General features: G+C 38.6%; 1 protein-coding gene across 4 annotated transcripts; it reads left to right on the top strand.

The window, feature by feature from the left end:
* The first annotated feature begins 2,267 nt into the window (after positions 1–2,267).
* Positions 2,268–7,162, top strand: LOC147638557 (uncharacterized). 4 transcript variants are annotated; one of them, XM_086798469.1, is made up of 8 exons: positions 2,268–2,390; positions 2,961–3,139; positions 3,238–3,550; positions 3,634–3,902; positions 4,103–4,402; positions 5,045–5,635; positions 5,748–5,844; positions 5,946–7,162. In XM_086798469.1, the coding sequence occupies exons 3-8, from the start codon at positions 3,394–3,396 to the stop codon at positions 6,899–6,901; spliced, it is 2,370 nt and encodes a 789-aa protein (XP_086654595.1). In that variant the 5' UTR covers positions 2,268–2,390; positions 2,961–3,139; positions 3,238–3,393; the 3' UTR covers positions 6,902–7,162. The 4 variants fall into 4 exon arrangements, with proteins under 4 accessions (XP_086654595.1, XP_086654591.1, XP_086654593.1 ...); XM_086798467.1 differs by having other exon boundaries at positions 2,320–2,595; positions 3,273–3,550; XM_086798466.1 differs by having other exon boundaries at positions 2,320–2,595.
* Positions 7,163–23,872: the final 16,710 nt, after the last annotated feature.

Below are 23,872 nucleotides of genomic sequence, written 5' to 3'. Positions count from 1 at the left end.
ATCTTCATCAACAACGTCTTCATCATCATCGATTATTACTTCTTCATCAAATTCATCTACCTTGGGAAGAACCAAGCTCGAACTTAAGGTCTCATTAGCATGGAAATGACGCCACTAAAGGATCTACACCAGAATCAAGGGGGATTCTCCCTTTATTTCTAATTCCTATTTTATATTGAGTCAAGGGTTCTCTGCTCGGGTCATCCCCCAAAATCTGCATCTTTTAGACTTTTTTGGGTTTGTAGCCTTGATGTTATAAAAGGCATAGGTGGCTTCCTAAATCAGCCATGGCGTGCCCACCTGTGGTCACCCCTCTATCCTAAGTGAAATGTAATCATAACTAGATGTCTAGCTTCTGTCATCATTGACTGGCATTGTAAACCACCATGAGTAAGACCTACGGGCACTTGGATGGTCATCATAAAGCTTTGTAAGTAGTAACTAGAGCTAGTATTGACGTCATAGTAGCCATGGATATTTTGTTGAGGGAGGGTGTTAGAAATACACCAAAATATCATGTGACATTGGGGATATGGGCATCCAGTCATTAGGTTTATAGCCAACTTGGTGTGAACACTCTAGGTGTGAACTACGTCTTAGTTAGAGTCAAAAGATAGGGCCCTAGTGCCTATAAAAGCATGTATTTGGATGGATTCATAGTGTGACTGAATATCATTTGAGTTGTGCAATCTTGCTTTCCCTTGTGTGCTCAAGCTTTTCTTTCTCACTCTCTCTTTCCATCTCCCTAGGTACCATGTGATTTCCAACAATGTGGTGGTCTCACATGAAAAGGGAATACTGGAGATGAGGGGAGAAGCATCTTGTCCTTTTAGAAGAAGGTATGGGGACACATGGATGGGGGATGGGCAAGCAAGCGCCTTGAGTAGGTTCCCCAAGAAGCCCCTTATTAGTAAGGTCTCATTAACTAAGGTTACAATCTACACACACCTAGGTATCTAAACTGTCACTTATATTGGACAAAAGTTTCACCTTTCACAAAAATCACCAAAAATAAATTGTTTCTAATTTTACAAAATAACTTGTTATTTTTCTTTATTTCTTGCACATGTACTATGCTAAGCTAGAAGTCAAGACTTACCAGCACAACTCCTGCTAATGGCCAGCTTAAGATTTTTTCTAGCTCTTTAGCCAGTAAAAATTCTCTTACCTAATATTTACTACACCATTACCCTATAAAATTTATAAAAGATCTATTATCGCTCTCTACATCTCAAAATCAAACTATAATTTTATATCTCTTTATTATGCCCAACTTAAGAATTTTCCTAGCTTGCTAAATGCAGTAAAAGAAATGATTGAGGTTATTAGTTTCGGAGAGGGAGGGAGCTTACACAACCCAAGTAAGAACATCAAAGAATAAGTTAAGTGCCACTCTTTGCTTATTAACATTCACCTTATCATCTCTTATAATGTTGATTTCACAATTTAAGTCAAACAATGGTACCTCATCCATCTCATTGTACACCTCAAAACATCAACTATGCTTCAACGTGAAAATGTAGCTGATAATCAACTTTTAGGGGGTTAGCAAAGTCGATGCGATAAGATGTTTTAGACTAAAAAAATAGATAAGAATGAAGTTGTAGGGGGTTCAACAAAGTTGATACAATGCTCACTGTGGGCAAGGTGTTGCTCTATAAGTTGAATAGAAGCCGAGAGCTGGGCTTCAACTTGTAGAGCAACTTATAGAGCATCAAGGTACTTTACTAGGTTAGACGGCCTAAAGTCTGCAAACATTGTATGAAGGGAAGAATGGTAGAGAAATTGCACCTACTTGTTCACCCAACAGAGCCCTAAGCAAGGGTGTTAAGAGATGGCAAATGCTTTAAAAAATACGCTCATTTATGAGCCTAGAGGCTTTGCATGCTCTATCTTGCCACATCAAGAGCTAATAAAGTGTAAACACCAAAACTTCCACCCACCATGAGATTTTCAAACTTTGTAGTCTTGTGAAAGGAAGAAGTTTACAAATAGATGACAGTGACATGTGGACTCTATACTGCCTTCTTTTTATCGAGGAATTTTCCTAATCTATACTCACACACATGCACCCCCCTTGCAACCTTATTGGTGACGCCCCCAGAGTGGTATCGAACCCGGTACCTTGGTTGGAGCATGCAGGTGGTCTGGACGCTATGCTGCCTTCTATTCAAGAACGACTTTATGAAGTTTTTCAATAAAACTTCTCGGTTCTATACTACAATATAAATAATAAAATAATTTATTCGCAAAAAAGAAGAAGAAGAAGAAGTTGTTTTTAATTAATAATAATAAAGGATCAACCTTAGTGTTGTTGACAGATTAACCAGGGTTAGTCCCGACTCGGGGTCGAGGTTGCGTGCGAAGCGTTCCTCCTCGTCTTACAAGGGGTTCGGTTTCCTTTGTTGCTGCACGTCAGATTTTTCTGTAGATTAGGCTTTCGAGCATCCTCGGATTAGGGTTTTGGATAAGGGTTTCGAGCATTAGCAGATTTTAGGGTTTTGGAGCTCGCTTGGTTCTTGCCTTTGCTATACTTGAAAATTTAGGGTTTTGGTTGGTCTTGGTCTTCGCCAAAGCTAGTAAATCACGTACAAGGTAGGGTTTTGGCTGGCCTCTTTCTTTTGTTATGGCCACACAAATCACTGGTTTGTAGTTGGGCACATACAGGGAGTGAGTTGAGAAGTTAGGGTTTTGGTTGGGTAGGAACTGTCCATTTTCAACAGGGTTTTTGGTTGAGGCGCAAATTTCTTTGATACAGCCAGGTCAAATTAGTATTAGGCCAAATTAGGGTTTGTGTCATATTAGGGCTTTGTTAAACACAAAATCCACTGAATTAGGGATTTAGATATCCGCACACTATTTCTTTTTCTTTTGTGCTGTAGCCAGACGTTATGTTAGAATTAGGGTTTGGTTACTGCTGACGCGTACAACTTTTCACTACCAAATGTTACTGGTTTCAGGTTTACATCAGCTAAGCGAGAAGATTATCTCTATCACGCTACACAAATGCCAGAGAAGCGCAAGAATGTATGCAGTGGCTATCCTGCAGGTGTTTACACAGTCTTTGCTATGCAAGGGTTCCACCGGCGGAAACGAGACTTAATTGGGCGATGACCAGTAATCCTCGGCGCAGCAGAAGGTAAAAGGCACAAAATTGGTTAATGGGCACATGGATAGACAAAGTGAGAAGCAGTGCTCAAGAATTTTTTGATCGAAAGTTTCAAGTTTTTCCGCTAGGGTCCCTGAAGTTGGAAGCTTGAAGCCCTTGCTAGGTTTTCTGCACCAGAAAAAGCTTAAGCTATGTAGAAGAAGAGTTGAAAGACAGCTGTTGAGGTTCTACCATTTACTGACAGCTTAGAGGTATAGCGTTGCCGTGACTCTGAAGCTTCACCAATGGGTAGACTTGCCCTTCCACCTGGCTTCAGGTTTCATCCAACCGATGAAGAACTTGTAAGTTACTACCTAAAACGAAAGGTATGTGGCCGCAGAATCGAATTCGAAGCCATTGGCGACATTGATCTATACAAATTTGAGCCTTGGGATCTCCCTGGTACGCCGAAGCTATGCCCTCGAATTTTTTCATACGGCAGGTTTATGTGCTCTCCTTTCATAACAATCTTCTGGTGGTTTCAGAACTCTCTCGTCTTCAGACAAAGGACTTGGAATGGTATTTTTTCTGCTCCAGGGATATGAAGTATCCAAATGGCTCTAGAACCAACAGAGCTACGGAAAGTGGGTACTGGAAGGCCACAGGAAAAGATAGGTCAATTTCTTCAGGCTCGAGAAGTGTAGGGATGAAGAAAACCTTGGTGTATTACCAAGGTAGAGCACCTAAAGGGGAGAGGAGTAACTGGGTCATGCATGAGTATCGGCTTAATGAAGCGGAATGTGACCAAGGACAGGTAACGGTTTCTCTCATATATGTGCTTTTCGAACACTTTGATTGCATGTGGGATTGCCCACCCAAGTGATTATTATGCTTCTACTATCAGCTGGATGGATTTGCATGGATTCATAATGCTCCTCTATACGCTGTTTGGATTCTTATGGAACACCTGCAGTATTGCTTATATGTTTGATCATAACGCTCTTCTGTTTGCAGAATGGATTCGTACTTTGTCGAATATATAAGAAGAGTGGGGCTGGCCCCAAAAATGGAGAGCAATATGGTGCGCCAGTTGAGGAAGAAGAGTGGGAGACCTTACCTGCTGGTGAAGGTGATGATTTCAGTGGGTCTGGGACTTTTCTGGGGCCTTGTGGTGTACAAGAGGCTGGTACCTCTGGTGAAAGTCTTAACTATGATTCAAAACAGTTTACTATTAATGGAATCAATGCTGGAGAAAGGGAATTATTAAAAATAGAGCCAGTGGACGTTCAAGTTTCTGAGGCAGATGAGATCAAGGTTTGTGCTTCATTTGTTAAGGCTTTTTCTGGCACTGCTGTTGTGTGACTTTAGGCGGTCAGCCTGCTTCTGATGCTGTCTGGCTGGTGACTTGGCCTCTTTTGATTGGTCGTCTCACTGCTTCCCTAATAAGCACTAGCCTCTCTTGGTCATGTCAGCCCTGTCCATTGGCACATGCAGTGTATTTTTTTTTCCCAAGAAAGAGACTTCTATTAAGTATGTAAAAGGCATACAACAATCACAGCTATAAAAGCCGGAAAAGAATAGAATCACCCCAATTTGACTTGCTCCACATGTTCATATATCAGCCTCTGCTGTTCGATGTGTTGTGCTCGGTTAGCCTGATTTATTGTCTCAGAGTGCTTTCTCCCCTATCTTTGACGTGCATCAATATCCTCTTAGTGTTTGTGTTTCCCTTTCCGTGTGTGAAGTTGGGTCTCACAAGCTAGGGTCTCACCTTGCAAATGCTTTGAACCCTGCAGCCTGGTATCGTCCTTGGTTTTTTAAGCATATTAAAGCGTGATGCTTAAATGTGGAACCACAATTGAACCAATTCTTTGTGTATGCAAGTTGGTCTCACCTATTTATGGGGCGGTTAGGGTTTAGCTGTCATCATGATGATGGTCTTTTGTTTTGCTGCAGTTTACAAACCTGCCCGTTGAAATGCTTGCAGAACTACGAGAGTGGACGCTTATGAATGACCTTGTAACTGGGAACTTGGAAGACCCTCACTATGATGAACCTGACTTAATGAGTGGTTCAGATCTGGTCGCTTCCTTTCTCTCGCCTCCCGAAGGAGAGGAGGAAATCTTGGAAGAGATTCACAAACTTGTTGCAGCACCAGATGAAGGTTCTGATCGGTTTGGATCTATTGATGCATGTATCAGTTCACTTCCAGAGGTGGATGCTGGATTTGATACACGAAATCTGCACCTACCCAAAGACGGAGATTTTTTGGAGCTAGATGATCTGCTTTCAATACCTGATTTTGATGACATTACTGGAATCGAGAGAAAATGTCAAAGGCAAGATGCTAGTGTTGATGGTAAGATCAAATTACAAAGCCATCCTCCGGTGAAACAGCAGCAAGAAACTTCCGTGTGTAACTACACAAGAGATCTGCATCTTGATAGGAGTTTGGCTACTTATGGTGATGAGTGGCATCTAAAGGGTGTAAGGGATGTATGTGAGGAGCTGGTTTATTCTGCTGCAGAGCAACAAATGATCCCAGAGGTGAGTGGTCACAGCTTATTTACAGTCCCTTGAGCTTCTATGGCTTTTGTTTGTGTTTGAATAGTTTATTTACTTGTTTACAAATTTGGAGGCTGCTGCTGGTATATTGCAGGCCATGCAGATGCAGGCATCAATCACTACTTGCAGACTTGATTCTTACTGTCAAGTTGGCAGTCAAAGTACACTGGAAAAGGTCTTACCGTATTCAGGTTTGTGTGAGCCCTACTCATTTGATGTGCCTAATCCTCACTTTAAACTCATCAATTAAGCTAGTGTCAATATTATCATGTTGTTTGGAGCTTTGGTGCAGGTTTGTATGGTGTAGTCTGCGAAAGTCACACAGAGGGTGAAGAGCTAGAATATAGCGATGTTTTGGAGTTTTTTGAGCATTGTAATGCCTTCAGGGTGGGTGACGGAGAGTCGTGCAATGTGGAATTTTTTGGGGGGAAGTTATCAACAGGTCTTCTGCAGACTGAAATTTTGAAAGAAACCCTCCCTGGCCTAGATGTGCAAGATGAGCATTACTTGGATGCCTTTCCATCTTTATCAGATATGGTTGACACACCCACTAATGTTGATGATCAGGCACTTGTCGAAGACAAAAGTCTAGTAAACTTTGTCAAAGTCGGCAAATCCAAGGAGGAAAGGTTGACACAGATGCAGCCAGAAAGCAGTGCCTCAGGAGGTAATGAGATCATGAAGGACTTCTCCCTATCAGCACCAACTATCGAGGATAGGCAAGCTGTGAACATGGCAACCACTACTACGGGAAAATTAAAAGGTCCCCAAACCTCACGGGAAGAGTACAGTGGTTTAGAGAGTGGGATTTTAAAGCCTGAAGCACAGGGTGAGACAGCTAACAAGAGGTTTGAAGGGAAGCAGGCTTTTGGTGCTATATTGAACTGTTTGGAGTCTCTGCCAATATTGCCAGCATCAGCTGCTGACTTGTCTCCTAAATCTGCTCCTTCACTTGGGTCAATAAGTGTTGTGGCCAGCAGTGTAGATATAACAGCTGTTGCCATAAAATGTACCTGTGCAAGAGATGACGTGGCTTCATCCTGTGTGACTTGCTCCTTTGAGGAGAGGGGGACATTTGTCCGCTCTTTGTCCCTAAGCGGAGGGAGGACGGCGATGGAGGGTCCAAGCATGAGCTTTTTCACATTAGCTTTATTGGGTGTTATTTGGGCCTTCTTTTGGCTGTTGATGGCCGGAGGTGTTTGGAAACTTTTTGGGGGTGTTTACAGGTTAATTTATCTTATTATATGAGGCCAAGTATGGTAAGGTTTTTCCCTATTTCCTAACTTGTATATAAATTAACAGTCTTGGTGATCTATGCAACTAAGAAGGGCTGTTGGAGCCAGGTAGGTGTGCAAGGATGCCAGTTGGTGCAGGATTTTCAAGTGGCAAGCTGGTATTGTTCCAGTGTGTTTTTCAGGCTTGGTCATATTTATTGGGTTGAGGATATATTACATTGCGTATATCTCTTGACTATATATTCTATTTTATAAAGCTTACTTTTAACAAGCAGATTGAATGCTTTCTGTGGGACTTTTTTTGGCTTGTATGGTTGTCCAATTAGTCTGTTTAATTTAAGTCCTTTCAGCTACTTCAAAATCTTTTCAGCAAGTGAAATTTCTGTAAAGTCTGTTATCACCATTGCATGTGTCATTTACAGTTTCAATGGTGTACTTTTCTTTGCTAGTGTCAAATCTGTTAAGTGTAGTCTCTTTTACGGTGTAGTCTCTTTGCTAGTGTCAAATCTGTTAAGTGTAGTCTCTTTTACGGTGTAGTCTCTTTGCTAGTGTCAAATCTGTTAAGTGTAGTCTCTTTTACGGTGTCCCTATGGATATTTTTGTTATTTTGCTTTTCCTCATTACTAGAAAAAGGTGTGTAGTAGTACTATGAAGTAAAAAGGGGGGGAGCTTCCTCCATGCTCTTGGGCGGCACACGGGGGCCTGTAATGCATAACTTCACCACTAAACCGAAGTTCCCTCGTGTGGGGAAGGGGCCTGTAATGCCGAGCTAAACCAGAGTCCCCTGGGGTTAGGAAAAAGGGCGTGGGCTTGAGGAAAGTAGCTCCCCATTATTGAATCCGGTTTGAGTTGATGGCAAACGCTCCCCCACCCCTGGAGGTGCGGATGGTCTTTGCCTCCATTATTGCATCCGGTTTGAGTTGCATGTCAAAACACTCCCACACCCCTGGAGGATGGTATGACATTCTTCCAAAATGGAGTGGATGGTCTTTGCCTGTGGGGTAACAAAACCCTTAATAATCTTCCTAGCAGCTGCGTCGAGACTGCCAAGCTGCAATGCTGTCCATAAGCTCCCACCTTTGGTCCATGTGTGCCTAGATACACGCGAGGTTCAAAGAGGTGAGAATGGCCATGACCTGCCCTGTAGTGTGGGATCACAAGAGAGTGGCACTGTCGAGTCCCTACTACAGGGCAAGAGCTCCTTGGAATTTTCTTCCTTCAGTACTTAGGCCACCACATTCAGATATAAGAGGTCGGTTGCACACTGGCTACAGCCACCAACTAGCAAGCACACAACATCTCAACTCCTTTATTCAGACTTTTGATGACTATTTTGGGGTAACTTAGGCAAGCGCAAGGAACTATTACCCTCTTTTTGGCTACATGGTTAGTCATTTTGACCGTTCTACCATGTGCAGTTAGTGTGGAGCTCTTTAGGAGACTCGGCGTCATTGAAATTCCATTAAAGGATAAAATGGGAGTCATGACATTGCTTTGGGGAGCTAGAAGTCAGCGTGATCCAAAAAGATAAAAAAGCATGGGAAAATGATGCCTCCAATGCACACTTCCAGTGGACTACAAATAGTTCCCATGCATTTCGGCTATCCTCCATGGTTGTTTATCAAGAGCCGATGTGATCACTAAAGCATTGTGTGTGGGGCTAGTGCATAAATTTTGTTATCAAATTTTCTAGCTGGTTATGCCCGCCCCTAGCTTTAATGAAGGATGTGCTATTGTGGATAGGAGGATTGAGGTTCATAATCCCTACCGCTGTTCTTCCATGCTCTAACCCGCTGTCATTTAATGCAATCCTAGGATGGCCATGACTTAGAATGGTGATGACGGTGATCCATGATTGGGGAAGAAACAAGATTCAAGTTAAGAACAAGGAAAGAGCTATAAAGATTGAGCTACAACCACCGTGGGTCACTGAATCCCCAGTAAACCTATGGTGGTGAGCGGCTTTGACATAGCCTACACCACCAAAAGGACACTTGATTGCTCATGGAGTGATAATGACGATGTTCATTGTGATGTGCATATCAATAAGATGCACAATCTACTCATTATTAACGTCATAGATGTTATAGACATCACATGCATCTATTATTATGGGATGAGAGACCACTAATAGTGAATTAGGAGAGAGAAACACCATAAAGAGCAATTCTTCAGCTTGATCTGACTCCAAGACTATCCAAGAGGAGATCTGGCCTGCTAACCATTAAGCGTTGATCCTAGTGCTTAGGAAGACTTTCTCCCAATCATTTTTTGTGGGTCCCTTGAACTATCCTAGCCAAAATTGCACAAAAGACTTTATAGGTGATTTTGGCATAGCCATTTTCTTGTGGGTAGTAAGGTGTAGGTTTTTGATATACTACAAGGATTTCTTTTGGGAAGAAGGTCATACTGTCATTTATGAAATGTGAATCTTGGCCGCTATACTAATTTTGGTGGAAAGCAAGAGATCATGCTCTTATAAAGGAACTTCACAGTAGATCTTGCATTTGCGTGAATTAGATAATAGGATCAATGAAATCTATGCTCCATTTCTTAAAAAATATTGGGGTGAAGGGAATTTCATATTTTCCTTGGACCATGGTAAACCTTTAGCATTCATCGCATCATTTTAAAAACTTTGAAGTGTCTCAAAAAGTGTAGACTGCCTTAAACGTACTTAAAAGATCTTACAAATATTGATTTTTTTGCATCACAAGATCGTGTCATCCAAAATGAATCTCTTGCAAACAATGGAGTCTCTAGCTATGCTACAATGGGCTTCCTCACAAGAATGGCAAGAAATTCATGTTCATGCTTCTCAAGAAGATACCTCTCTTATCTCAAATAAGGAACGTGGCTCTATCCTTGTTGATAAGAAGCTTTTGTGGAGTCCTTTGTAGTGGGGGTAATCACTTGCTCTACCTTACTTGTACAAAGTCAAGATGATTGAACAATAGAGTTGTCATAAATATCATCTTTCTCCCTTAGGGGAGGTTCTCCATTGGGTATTTTCGAAAGGTAAGTAGCTCGTACATGCACACACTCTTTTCTCACAACAATTGTGAAGTCAAATTCCATAAGAATCAGCAAACCATCTAATGATGCATTGTCTAGGCTTATTCAAACCAAACAGAGCAAGGCTTGATGGTCCGACAAAAAAGACCAATTTAAGAATTTTGGGAAAAATTCAAGACTTTAGAACTTTTTGAACCTTGTTGATACTTGAAAACTTGAGCACTATAACTTTTAGGCTTGAGAGACTACAGCGCATGGAGATCTGTGTAATTTTGTAATCTCAGACTAAAAAAAAGAGTCCAATCTAAGAAATAAAGTCTTGGCCCATTTTTTTTCTCTCACATTCAACCTTGTTAAGTATACAAAGTTTTTAAAAATGCAACTTGAAATCCCCTAATACTAATTAGTCACCGAGCACTCGGGGAGTGCACATAAAAAAGTGATGAAAGTGAGCCATGGTAGAAATGATTTGGTTCCAATTACATAATTAAAAAAAATGTTTGAGCACACAAGTCCTCATAATGTAGGGAAAAAAAATCCTACAATTATTGAGATTATTGATCTCTCTTGCTAAAAACTTAAAATTGTGTTTTAAGAGTACCTACAAAGCCCCAAGACCATGACTATTACAACCCAAGAGTATGTACACGACTTTGAGAAAGGAAGTGCTAAGATGAGAATTCTAAAAGGGAGCCAAATAGGTTTCAAGGGGCTCAAACCTGAAGAGAAAGTTTCAAGGCTTTGAGAGGGATCTCAAAATTAATTGCCAGGGTCAAACTGCATTCTATGGAGAAAATTTAATGGATGCCCATCGTTGAGGATTTTTTCTTGAAATAGGCTATCAACAATGACGACAAGTTTGAAATTAGCTGCTGTCAAAATTGATGGAAATTTCAAAATCGGTTTTCAACCAGCTTCTCTCTCACCAAGTGCAGAGCTTCACCATTCTGAGCCTTGAATCACACAATGCCTATCCTGCCGCCCTTCCCATGGCCCTACTGCCTTCTTTGCTACCGCCTTTTCCATGGTGTCCCCGCCACCCTTGCCATGGCCCTATTGCTGTCTTTGTTGCTTCTCTTTCATGGCCCTATTGCCCTGCCGCCCTTTCCATGGTCTTGCTGCCCTCTCTGCTACTGCCCTTTCCATGGTCCTGCTATCTTCTCTGCTTCTGCCCTTACCATGGCCTTGCTACCCTCATAGTTTTGTTAGCAGTTATCTCTTGTCTGTACCATATTACTCAATGAGGGCCTGTTAGCAGTTATCTCTTGTCTGTACCATATTACTCAATGAGGGCCTTTGTTGTGGGTGTGCTTGCTTAGGAGTTCTCTCTATTTTTTCCTCATTTTTCCATGGGGCTGTCTACTTCTTGCTGACTTCTCCTATTGCTGGTTGTGGGGGCTGTCTACTTTTGGCCGACTTCTCCTGTTGCTGGCCGACTACTGTACTGTTGGCCGTTGGCCGACTGCCACTTTCTGCTGGTCGACTGGTATTTTCCAGTCGTGGCGTTAACCTGGTGCTATCTACCCATTTTAGCATGGCTGACTAGCATCCTAGGGTGGTATATATACCACCCTTGCCCTCATACCAGGTTTTGTACTGGATCTTGATTGTATATAGTAGAGTTTATATAGCTTCTCTCTCTCTCTCTCTCTATACTTTTACATTTTCTCTCTCATAGCAACCAACTACGCTTCATTCTGTAATGGGGAGAGGAGGTTGCACACTTCCTTGCCAAATGGCCAACCAGTTGATCCACTCCTTGTCTCATTTTTTGTTGTGCATTTTGACAAGTTTGACATACATGAGGCTAAGTCCTCCTCATTATCAAAAATATTAGAGAAACCCTTCTTGTTCTTGCTACTTGATTTAACGAGATGTCGTGCGAACCCCCTTGAAGATGATGAAGAGGCCCCTTGGGTTTGCTACAAAAAGCCTTGACCCTTGGCTCACAAAGGAGGCACATCATGGACATCTTGAGAGAGAGAGAGAGAGAGAGAGTCACATGTGTTTGAAAAATAGAGAGGCAAGCATTGGCGATGGGTGATGAATAGTTGGCAAGTAGATGTATCTCCTCATCATATGACCCCTTTTTGCCCTTTAAATCTTAGGTCTTCATTACCTTAGCTTTAGATGATTATTTCCAACTTTTTTTTTTCTCAAACCACTCATAGTGGCCCCCTTTTAAGGCTCAAACTTAAGTTTAAGTCTAGGGCTTGATGCTTAAACAAACCAAAGTTTGAGACTTGGGCTTGGGACTTAGTCGTCGTAAGCTCAAATGTAAGTTTGAGCCTAGGTCTTAGTGCTCAAAGAATAGGGCCTATCAAAGTTCCTTGGAGATTTTAAGGCTCAAACTTAAGTTTGAGCCAAGGTTTTAATCCTTAAACAACAAACCCATGTTTGAGACTTGGTCTTGGGAGTTAGCCTAAGGCTTAAACTCAAGTCTAAACCTAGGTTAGGACTAGTGTTCAGACTCAAGACTACAATAGGGCGTTGTGAAGCTCTCTTAAGGGATTATGGCTCAAACTTAAGTTTGAGCCTATCATGTTTGGAACTCAACCTGAAGTTTGAACTCAAGTTTAAGCAAGGGTATCTCGAGTCTCCCTCATGGTATTGAGGCTTTGACTCAAGCCATATTGCTCAAGTTTGAGCAAGGGTATCTCAAGTCTCTCTCATGATATTGAGGCTCTAACTCAAGCCATATTGATCAAGTTAGATCTAGGCATGGCATTGGCTCCCATAGCATCGGGCATCAAAAATTAAAAAATATTGCCGTTTAGTTAAAAGGTTAAGTGTGTGAGCCTATAGACTTTATTGTTAGAAACAATGTGGTTTGGCATAACCTAGACAAGGAAACTTGGTAAAATTCATTTACTCTTACAAAGTGACTTCTAATTTATTTTACTTAAACTCTAAAAACTCAAGTCATTTCAAACAAATTCTAAGAAATAAGGCTTGGGTAAGTCTCAAAATTCACATAATTTTATCAAATCCTAGAATAAAAGCTAAAAAATTATATAATATTACTCGATATAGATATAAGTTTTCTAAAAAAACTAGCTACATTTTAAGGGGTCTCGAAAAAATGGCACCTAAATAAGTGCCAAAATTCCTAAATTGGTGTTCAAACGTATGAATTTATTATTGGCCAAATGGTGTAATTGACAATGTATACGATATCCAAACCTTCTCTCTTAGTGGCTGTTAATTAACATCATTCATTTGATTAGCAACAAAGCTCACATGAAAATCCATATTGTTATCCCTTGGTTACACTAGCATGTATCCAATAGCAAAGGATAAAGAGCATTTATGTGCATATGAGACACTACTCTAGTGCTCTCTCAAAATAAATACGCTTGCTAAGGCCTTCTTCAGTTTGTTGTTTATGCCCATTAGCATTCATTAGTCCACAACTTACAGATAATAAGTAACTTATACCGATTCTCATGCAGATACAATGCATAAAATTCATTAGTCCACCACTTAAAGACAATAGTAACTTGTGCCAATGCCACAATGTACATGATGATAAATCTCCTAGAATACTATACATAGTCCATGAATCTTCGCAAACCTTTGTGATTTTTCTATGGTAGCAATTCTAGGATTAATTGAATTTTGCTATCCTCTGTTGAATTATCTTTCTTAGAGACAATGTGTCCCAAGATCACATCACCCAAGATGAATCTCCTATACTACTTTGCATGGTCCATAAATTTTTGGACACGTTTGTAATTTGCCATCGGTGGTGATTCTAGGATACACCAGATTTGCCATCCTTAGTAAAAATGTTATTCTTGGACACAATGTGTCACAAGACCATATCACCACCTAATATGGATCTCATATAATACTCTACATGCCCCATATTGATCTTTGCACACCTTTGTAATATAATACTCTACATAATCCATAAAGCTTTGCATGCCTTTGAAATTTATTAGTGGGTTGGTGGGCAATCCTAGGATAAACCGGATTCTTGGAGATAATGTGTCCCAGGATCATGTCACCATGTTTAACCCAAAATCGACATTTGAGTAGGTTCAACGAGATGCGGTATAATCTACATCTCTCTACGTCTCTTGAAGGCTTTCATGATCTTATTTGGAATTGATACATAGGTCATTCATAAATACTTCAAGGAAATTAGGGGATAATCTTTATATGTCATACACATTAATCTTTTAAAAATGGCTGAGATATTGGTACATAGGTCATTCATAAATACTTCAAGGAAATTAGGGGATAATCTTTATATGTCATACACATTAATCTTTTAAAAATGGCTGAGATATTGGTTAAGCCAAAGAACATAACTCTATAAGCATATACTCCTCGTGTCATAGCAGCCATTATCTTTTGTGTTGGTCTATTAAAACAATTGTGTCGATTATACCTTAAGAATACATCCCAAAAGTTGTAAGCTTCTTTTCATATGACTTACTCCAACATGTACTTTGTGTACAAAATGAGTAGTGATCATGGTAGTAGCGACATTAATCTTTTCAGGGTTAACACATACTTTAAGTTTCTCGTTCTTCTTAGGGATGATCCCGATTGGTGATACCCATTTTATTGCTCAAATTTTTGAATGCATATCGCATCTATGATCTTTTGAAGCTTATCTATATTTGATATTCATAGGGTCTTTGCTTCTTTGGCTTTCCATGATAAAGATAGCGTGTTTTACCGCTTGGACAGATTCATGTCATGTTTGTGTACTTCTAAGCAAAGAAATGTTCAAATTCCTTTAGCAAGACTATCATTTTGTTTTCATAGTATAGTGTGAGGTCTTTGGCAATGAATATTAGCTTCTCTGGGGCTAGCTAGATTGACTTGTTTGACCTCTGTGAGTCCACCACACATGAGGTTTATGGCTCTTTGCTATGAATCCTTTGAGATTTCTCACTATGGGCCCAGAATAGGAGGTTTATGGCTCTTTGCTATGAAGCCTTTGAGATTTCTCATTATAGGCATAGCATAGGAGGTTAGGCTCTTTGCTATGAATGAACTACTCTATCCCTAATGTTGTAAGACTTAAAGTATTTGGGCACTTATTGAATATCTTCATCATCTTTGGCTTCTACAAGCTCTTTTAGGTTATAGCTTCTCTCTAGGCTTCAACTTTGACCTTGTTGAGCTTTCTTCTTGATAAAAAAGTTCTTTTAGGTTATAGATTCTCTCTCTAAGCTTCAACTTTGACCTTTTTGAGCTTCCTTCTTTGCTAAACAAAAGAGATTTATTTGTTCTAAACCAAAAGGATCCATGTCTCCTTCCATGGCCACTAGCTTGACTCAAATAGAGATCCAATTGGGGTTGACTTCCCATTGTCCTTCTTTTTGAAGAACTAATTAATCTTGAGCTAGTTTGGTGCTTTTGTGCTTCACTTGTGAGAAAGTGAGATGCTTCATTGTCTTTTTTCTCTCCCTATATAGCAAGATTAATACATTCCACTGTGGTAGGTTTGAACCCACTACCTCCACTTTGAGCCTAGGTGGTGTTTAGTGTCAATAATTTTATGCCCTTCAAGAGTTGTAACTATTAAACAAATCAAACACCACCATTAAGTTCTTGGAAATTTTGTGTAATGTAAGAAATGGAAACCATTGTAATTATAATTATTTATTAGAAAATACATATAATTAAAAAGAATCAGTTATAAAGTTGGCGTAAATTTTGATTTTATTTGGTAAATTTAAACAACCATTGGTGGGAAGGCCAGTTATAAAGGTGATGAAGGTGTAGAAAGAAAAAAAACATTATATGTAAAATAAATTGTTTAGAGAAAAAACATCTACATGTGGATGTGGCTACTGAGAGTAATATGTAAGTTATGGGGAGGATAACTAACAAAAAGGAAAAATATTCCAGTGGGAAGACGTACAAAGTAAAAGCTTTCAACAGTTAAACTTGTGGGCGAACCATAGAGTAAAAGCTTTGAGCAATTAAAGATTTTGATAGCTTGAGTTGTTGTTTTAAGGATAGTAGACCCAAACAAGAAGTTGATGGGTTAAACTAATTATGTTATAGGAGCAGTCCTTATTTCAAGGATGAAAATGGATGCTAGTAATTATGTTGTAGGAGAAATAAAGATTTTAATAGCTTGAGCTATTGTTTTAAGGATAGTAGACCCAAACAAGAAGTTAATGGTTAAAGTAATTACGTTATAGGAGCACTCTTTATTTCAAGGATGAAAATGGAAGCTAGTAATTATGTTGTAGGAGCACCAGTTTCTTATTTCAAGGATGAAAATAGATGCTAGTAATTATGTTATATAAGAAGTTCTTATTCAAGGAGGAATTATGATGTAGGAGCGGTCCTTATTTAAGAAGGAAAACCAGTTGCTTTTGAAAGCAAGAAGTTAGACCATGCATAACATGATTATTCAGCATATGAGAAAGAGATTTTTGATATCTTTCATGCTTTGAAGAACTAGAGGCACTATATTTACATAAAGAGAATATGTGAGCATGATATCCTCTACTATGAGGTTTCAAGATGAGATGCTCCATACGAGAAGCATCAAAGGATGTATGCTAATCTTATAGAAGCTACATTAAGGATAGATGCAAATGATAATGAAATCCAAAGAAGGAAGTGAAATTATATCAAGAATGGATCCAACTGAAGATGGAATCAAATGAAAATAGTATACCATTGAGGATTGTAGCATTATATGGTAGTGATATGTATGAACACACTTAGGACCGCCGCCGGGGCACTTTTTCCCTCACTAGGAGGTTTTTCCCCCCGTGCGTATGTACATCCTCTTATCTACTCATTTTAGGGTGTGTACTTATCTTTTGTATCTGGCACACATTTGTTGATTCTAATCTAGTGAGTTTCTGTGCTCTCAAGCTTCTCTATCTCTTGTGTATGTGCATTGTTGCAACCCTAACCCTAATTCCAACAATTGGTGTATCAGAGCTAGCTTCCTTGACACGATCTAGTAGTCTGCCTCCCTTCTCACGATCCTGCTTTTCTGTCTCTGATTGAGATACCCTCTTAGGAGAAAAAGGTATATAATGTAGTGTTTTATATACAAAGTATAAATTTTTTTTAGGGTGCGCGAGCACGATTGTTTTGGGCACCACAAGATTTTTGTAGACGTTTTGGAGAGGCATCATTTTGGTTTGGTTCTGCTCAATTTTATTGAAATATACAAGTGAATAGGGTGTGTGTGGGAACAAGCCCTTAGCAAGAGGCTGTAAAAGAGAATCTGTAAATGAGTGAGAAGCTGTGAAAAGGTGAGAAGTATCTACAGGGAGAGAATAAAGGGTAGCATGAGAAGATTTAGGAGGTGTGGAGATATTCTGGGAAGAGGTGGAGAGAATCAAGCAAAAGAGGTGGAGTGAATCAAGGAGAAATCAGTGGGATTAGATGCTTGGATGTAAACTCTATAAATTGAGGTATTGGCCTAATGAGAATTAGTTGGTTTTTGATTATCCATGCTTACATTAAGCTATCAATTAATTACTCACTAATCACATCTTAATTATCATCTAATCTTTTTTAAATGATGTTGATTCTAGCATTTGATCCACCATAGCTCATCACATTGCTGCAAATTTAACAGATTTTGGTGTTTAGGCTGTGTAGCGGCGGTAAAGATTTGGTGTGCAGCGGCATCTACAATGTCTTCAACAACATCGACCACCATCATACTTTCGCTAGTACAACACTCTATTCTCTACTCTGTGTTATTTTTCATACACTTTGCAGGTGATTCAGTCAATTGGCAGCCATCCGAGGTTGCATTCAGTGAATACTGAGTACTTGCAGTGTGTTGAAAGATTTTACATTTGGTAGACAGTCATGGCTGGCAGTAGTGATGTATTCAACATGTTGTCTGCTGAGGATAAACTTGATGGGACTAACTACCCATTGTGTTCCTATATGATGAAGCATGTACTAGTTGCTAAAGGCCTTTAGAATGTGGTTATCAGTGGTAGTGAAACTCGTCCTGTTTCACAACTACCAGTGCAATCAGGTGCTGCAAGTATATCTGAAGTAGAATCTGATACAGATGTGGCTCCTCCACATGCACCACCAATACCTCTCACTGCTGCTTAAACAAGATGGGATGGAAGAGATACACAGGCACATGCATTGCTTGCACTTTCTATGAAGCGAAGCATTATTCCTCATATTCGATCATGCAAGACTTCAAAACAGGCATGGGCTGCACTCGCTACATTATACCAGGTGCACAATGAAGCATGTGTTGCATATCTATGCAAACAATTGGATTCTGAGCACATGAATAAGGGAGACTCAAAGGACAGCTTCCTAGACCAAGATCAAAGATTTTAAGGAGCAGCTCGCTAGTGTGGATGAGATATATCCTGATAGTACATTGGTGCCCACAGTTTTCAATGCATTGCCGGATTCTTATGAGAGTTTTGCCTCTACCCTTAGACTCATGATGAAGGGAAATGAAAACGCCCTTACATTTGATGAGCTGGTTTCAGTACTCTTGCAAGAAGAGTAGTCTAGGCAAAACAGATCTGTTACGCGAGTTGGTGACCAAGCTTTTGTGTTGCCAGTTAGAAAGGCAAAGGTAAAGCTTCTTCACATGGTGGCTATAAGCCAAAATTAGAATCCTTAGGTAAGGATGTAGAGAAAAAAGGTGATAAGCCTAAAAAGAAGGGCAAGTGTCACTATTGCAGGAAACCAGGGCGCTACATAAATGAGTGCAAAAAAAGGCTAGAGAAGGAGAAAAAGAAAGAATCGGGCATAGCTGTGGGGTGGGCCTCATGCATTTGCACCAAGTGCAGAGAAGAAGGTGTAACATACCTCTGAGATTAACCAAGTTATGATTACAGATAATCCTAAGTTTTAGAGGTTATAGATTTCAGTAATGAATTCCAATAGGTTTTAGCAGTTTTTCAGAGTAGGCAAAAATTCTAAGTGTTAAAATTAAGTGAAAATTCAAGATTGAGTTTTCAATTAGTTAGTGTACTCAAAGGAAGCCTTTAAGTGTGTACATAGACATGCAAATCAAAATTTGATAAAAAAGTAAAATGTGACCTATTTTTGGAGTCGACTTTTACATATAGTTGATTTTGGCGATTCCGCCTGTGTTGGGTTGTAGACCACACACGTTCTGATAATCTTAAGTACCCTCATGACTAGTCTTTGATATATGTACATGAAGCTATACCTATTGCACGTTGCAGCCTTGACAACAGATCTAAGAGGCTTGCCAAATCTATTAGCAGCTCTTCCATTACTTCTAGAGAGTATACATGGATTCCCAATCAATCAAGACATCCTCAAATACATCAGGGAAGTACACAAACTCTCTTTTTATTATTTTTCTTTAAATTCTTTTGATATTAAATAAATAAATCGATAAGTGTGTATATGAGAGAATCTGAGTTGATTAGGACGACGTGCTTAACGATGAGTAATTCTTAACTTTCTTAATTATACATGATCACCTTAGTCTAAAGACTCATAGAGTAAACACTTTTGGGGGTAAAGAATTAGAAGATAGAATATTTGACTAGTTCTTGCATGCTCTGATTCAACGCTTCCATTGATCACCTCCAATGACCAATTTGTCCATTGATTTTAGCTATTTCACATGCTCACGTGGCCCTAATGGAGTCAATTTATCTAGCATAGTTTGTATATTCCTATTCCTTTGTTCTAAACTTTGCACATTAATAGACAAGTGAGCATTTTCTATTTGAATAACATGCATTGCATCTTACAATTTATTACACACAGTTTCCTTCTCAATCAACGCATTTGAGAGCTGTACAATCCTTGCTTCCTTGTTCTTTAGTAGGTGTTGAGTAGATGTATAATCATTATATACTTGGTTGACAAGTCAAGTTTTGTGTATCCTAACAAACCAGCATGACCCTCACATACATACTTAATGAAAGATGTTAATCCTCAAAATTGAGAAGATTGTTGAGTAAAAGGATCCAGTGGATATATTGATCCCTCTAACCAAAGATCAATATGTTTTTTACCTGCATCTCTTTGATGTTGCATCACTATTTGTTGCACTATATTTGCTTATGTCCTCTTATGTAAAGGTGCATACTCAACATCTAATTAAAAGTGTATATCTCTTTTCTTTTTCCTTCCTGCATCCTGTATTGAAAATATATAGAAAACTAAACACCTTATAATAAAAAAATTAACCATTGAATCTTAATAAAAAAACATGACATTAATTCTTAAATAGCAAACTAGATAAATATAATATATTAAAAGTTAACATGTAGTAGTAAATCATAACAATAGCAATAACAACATATTAAATCATAATATTAAGCACACTAATTAAAGCATAACATTAAGCTTAACCATAAAACATTTTAAGAAATTTAATATAACGATTTACATAACATTGAATCATGTTAGTAAAGTAGAGTACAATATTAAACTTAAATATTGTACCATTACATTAAACATTAATTGAAAAGAACACTATATTAGAAAACCATAAGAAGATATCAAAACATAAAAAAGACCAAACCTCCATAGCCTTCTTCTCCTTTGAAGTTGCAAAAAAATGTATATCTTTGAACAAAAAGCTTAATGAAGGGAAAGCTAATTTTTTGGTTCCAACCAAATGGCACCAAAAAATCAACACACCCTTCATCATCAATCTTGATCTCTACATCATGTTTTCTAATCGGTCTCATGCTTGAGAAGATCAGTGCCATAAATGTGGGAATGGAGGGAAAGGAAGAGATGTTCAAAAAAATAGAGGCAAGCTACACAATTTGAAGGCCTTACACAGAGATTCAAATTTCTCCTCTGTAAAGGAGGGAAACTCAAAACAATACTCTAATCCCTCATAGCCCTACAAAAAAGAACCTTAACATAATGGTTAACTAAAATCATATAGACTAAGTCTCGAAGTAAAAAAAAGACTTATAAACTGAATAGAAATTGGAAAAAATGTATAGACACGCTCTTTAGGCCCTAGTCTAGGCATGGATAAAAAATAATTCAAAAATCTGAAGTCTACATGTAGATATATGGAATTTCTTAATTGAAATGTAAAAAGAGCTTAAATCCGTCAAATTTGATGGAATTCAAAAAGAAAAGCTAGGAGGTTAATCAAAAGAGTCACATCAATAAGACACATCAACAAGCTGCACGTTTTAAGTTCAAATAAAAAAACACTTTTTGTTATCTTTAAAATCTGGTCCCAATCTTAGACAAAGATATTGTCAGAATAAAAAAAATAGGTGAATCTATTATAATATAGCCAAAACGTGATCTTTTAGATCCTAAAAGAAGAGAGAGAGAGAGAGAGAGAGAGAGAGAGAGAGAGAGAGAGCTAATATTTTATAATTCTTTTTGTACTTTTCCTTGATTCATGGAAGAGAGAGTGAGCCCTTACACCCTAGGGTCCCTTTTTGAGTACATATTTTTCCTAATGGCTAGTAAAGCAAAGTGGTACCTCCCTCATATAAAAAGGAGTAATTTTCAACCAATGAAACATGAAGCAAGCTCTTAAGGCTCTTTATGAGTACAAGTATCAATCTTGTAAGCTTAATTAGTTTAGTAGTTAAGCATCATGTTTATGCTTAGGCATCACCCACCTTAGATTAGATTACTCACTAGATTAATATAAGATTAGTACTAATCACCATAGCCATGCACATGTCTAGGATACCCATGTTTCTCAACATGGTATCATAGCCTTCCCTCTTCCCTTAAGCCTCGCCATTGTAGGCCTACCTCAATCTCTTAGCTCACATTACATTAATCTTAGCTCATTAGTCATTAATCACTTACTTAACCCTAACCTTATCTTTCATCCAAGAGAGAGAATAAAATTCAAAGAGTTAGTTCTCTCAACATCCTCAACCATTGCTAAAATCCATTTAAGGGAAGATTCCTTAGCTCATTGTTAAGTAATCAACTGGATGAATTCGATGGATATGGTCTCCACCTTGCAATTTCTACCCTGCACAACATCGACTGGTCATTTCAATGATTCTGCCTCTTTGCTTATAATTAACCAAAACACTTTTAGGTGTGGGGGTTATCAATGCCATGAGTTACTCATAAACCAAATTTGAGTGCATTTCATCTATCGATGTGAGCACTAACGGGCTCCATGTATGTTGAATATGCATGGGAATTTGGGTCCAAATGAGGGGGAGGTGGAGCTTCTTTTATCCTTCATGCATGGTCTAGTCGGTATATTCTTGTTTTTTATGGAAAGGTGTCGGGCCGCCAAAAAATTCAAAATTTGAATGTGAATTTGCATTAAAAAGTGAATTGAAGCGGGAGTCGAAATGACCGTTGAAACAAGGGTCGCAAATTACCGTTAAAACACGTGTCGCAAACATTATTTATTGACGCTTTTATCATCGATACTTATTTTGATGTCGGTATCGACACATATTTCGACGTCTATTTTGACTCTAGGAATTTTTAACATAACTGCAACGCCTCACTATTAGCATTTTCAAAAACTGGATTTGCTTCACCACTCTCCCCAAAAATTAGGAGGTTCTCTCTTTTCACCTCCCCCATCCCTATACCCTAAACCTAAACCCTTCCCCCATCCCTTTCTTGCTTCATATTTTTTTTAATGTGTGTGGTGTTAACGTGCTGTGTTTTTTGTTTGTTTTGTAGGTTCTATTTTATCTCCCAAAATTTTGCAAGTTTTCTCCTCTCACCTCCCCCATCATCCCTAAACCCTAAATCTAAGCTCTTCCCCCATCCTTTTTTGCTTCCAAATTTTTGTATATGTGAGCTAACATGCTATGTCTTTTGTTTGTTTTGCAGCTTCTAATTTGCTGAGATTCCAGGTAGCCCTTCTCCCTTTCTCTTGTTTTTGATTATTGCACCCTTGGGTGCTAGAGTTTAGGATTAACTTAGGGTTAAGCATGCATGCATCTAGCTTAAGCTTAATTTATAGATTAAGCTCTATGCTTAGAGCTTAATGCATGTATTAAGCTCTATGCTTAGATCTTAATGAATGCATTAAGCTCTATGCATAGAGCGTAATCCATACATTAAGCTCTATGCATAGATCTTAATTTATGCATAGAGCTTAATGCATGCATTAAGCTTAATGCATAAATTAAAACTCTATACATAGAGCTTAATCTATGCATTAAGCTCTATGCTGCATAGATTAAGGCTTAATCTATACATTAAGCTCTATGCATGCATTAAGATCTATGCATAAATCTTAATGCATACGTTAAGCTCTATGCATAGATCTTAATGAATATATTAAGCTCTATGCATAGAGCTTAATGTATGTATTAAGCTCTATGCATAGAGCTTAATCTATGCATATATCTTAATGCATGCATAGAGCTTAATGCATGGATTAAGCTCTATGGATTAATGCATGCATAGATTAAGCTATATGCATAGATCTTAATGCACGCATAAACCCTAAATCTAAGCCCTTTCCCCATCCCTAAACCATAAATCTAAGCCCTTCTCCCATCCTTTTTTTGCTTTTGATTTTTTGCGTGTGTGTGAGCTAACATGCTGTGTTTTTTGTTTGTTTTGCAGCTTCTAATTTTCTAAGATTCCAAGTAGTCCTTCTCCTTTTGTCTTGTTATTTATTTATTATTTTCCTTACTTTTGATTATTACACCCTTGGGTGTTGGGGTTTAGGAGTATCTTAGGCTTAAGCATGCATGCATCTAGCTTAAGCTTTAATGCATAGATCAAGCTCTATGTATAGAGCTTAATGCATGCATTAAGCCATATGCATAGACCTTAATGCATGGATAGAGCTTAATCTATGCATTAAGCCATATGCATAGACCTTAATGCATGCATAGAGCTTAATCTATGCATTAGCTCTATGCATAGATTAAGGCTTAACTTTACATTAAGCTCTATGCATGCATTAAGATCTATGCATAAAGCTTAATGCATTATGATCTATTCATAAAGCTTAATTCATGCATTAAGCTCTATGCATAGAGCTTAATCTATGCATTAAGCTCTATGCATA

The sequence above is a fragment of the Cibotium barometz genome, chromosome 5, assembly GCF_041138505.1.
Source record: "Cibotium barometz isolate CiBa-2024 chromosome 5, ASM4113850v1, whole genome shotgun sequence".
Taxonomy (NCBI): domain Eukaryota; kingdom Viridiplantae; phylum Streptophyta; class Polypodiopsida; order Cyatheales; family Cibotiaceae; genus Cibotium; species Cibotium barometz.
The sequence above is the reverse complement of the archived record's forward strand: the minus strand, read 5'-3'. Positions and strand labels throughout refer to the sequence as shown.

What these genes read in the sequence shown, in the direction of transcription:
- LOC147638557 (XM_086798469.1), top strand. Translation starts at nt 3,394, where the DNA reads ATGGGTAGACTTGCCCTTCCACCTGGCTTCAGGTTTCATCCAACCGAT. An exon ending in TGAGCCTTGGGATCTCCCTG is followed by an intron (nt 3,551 to 3,633) that starts GTACGCCGAAGC and finishes TGGTGGTTTCAG; the next exon opens with AACTCTCTCGTCTTCAGACA. An exon ending in AGCAACAAATGATCCCAGAG is followed by an intron (nt 5,636 to 5,747) that starts GTGAGTGGTCAC and finishes GGTATATTGCAG; the next exon opens with GCCATGCAGATGCAGGCATC.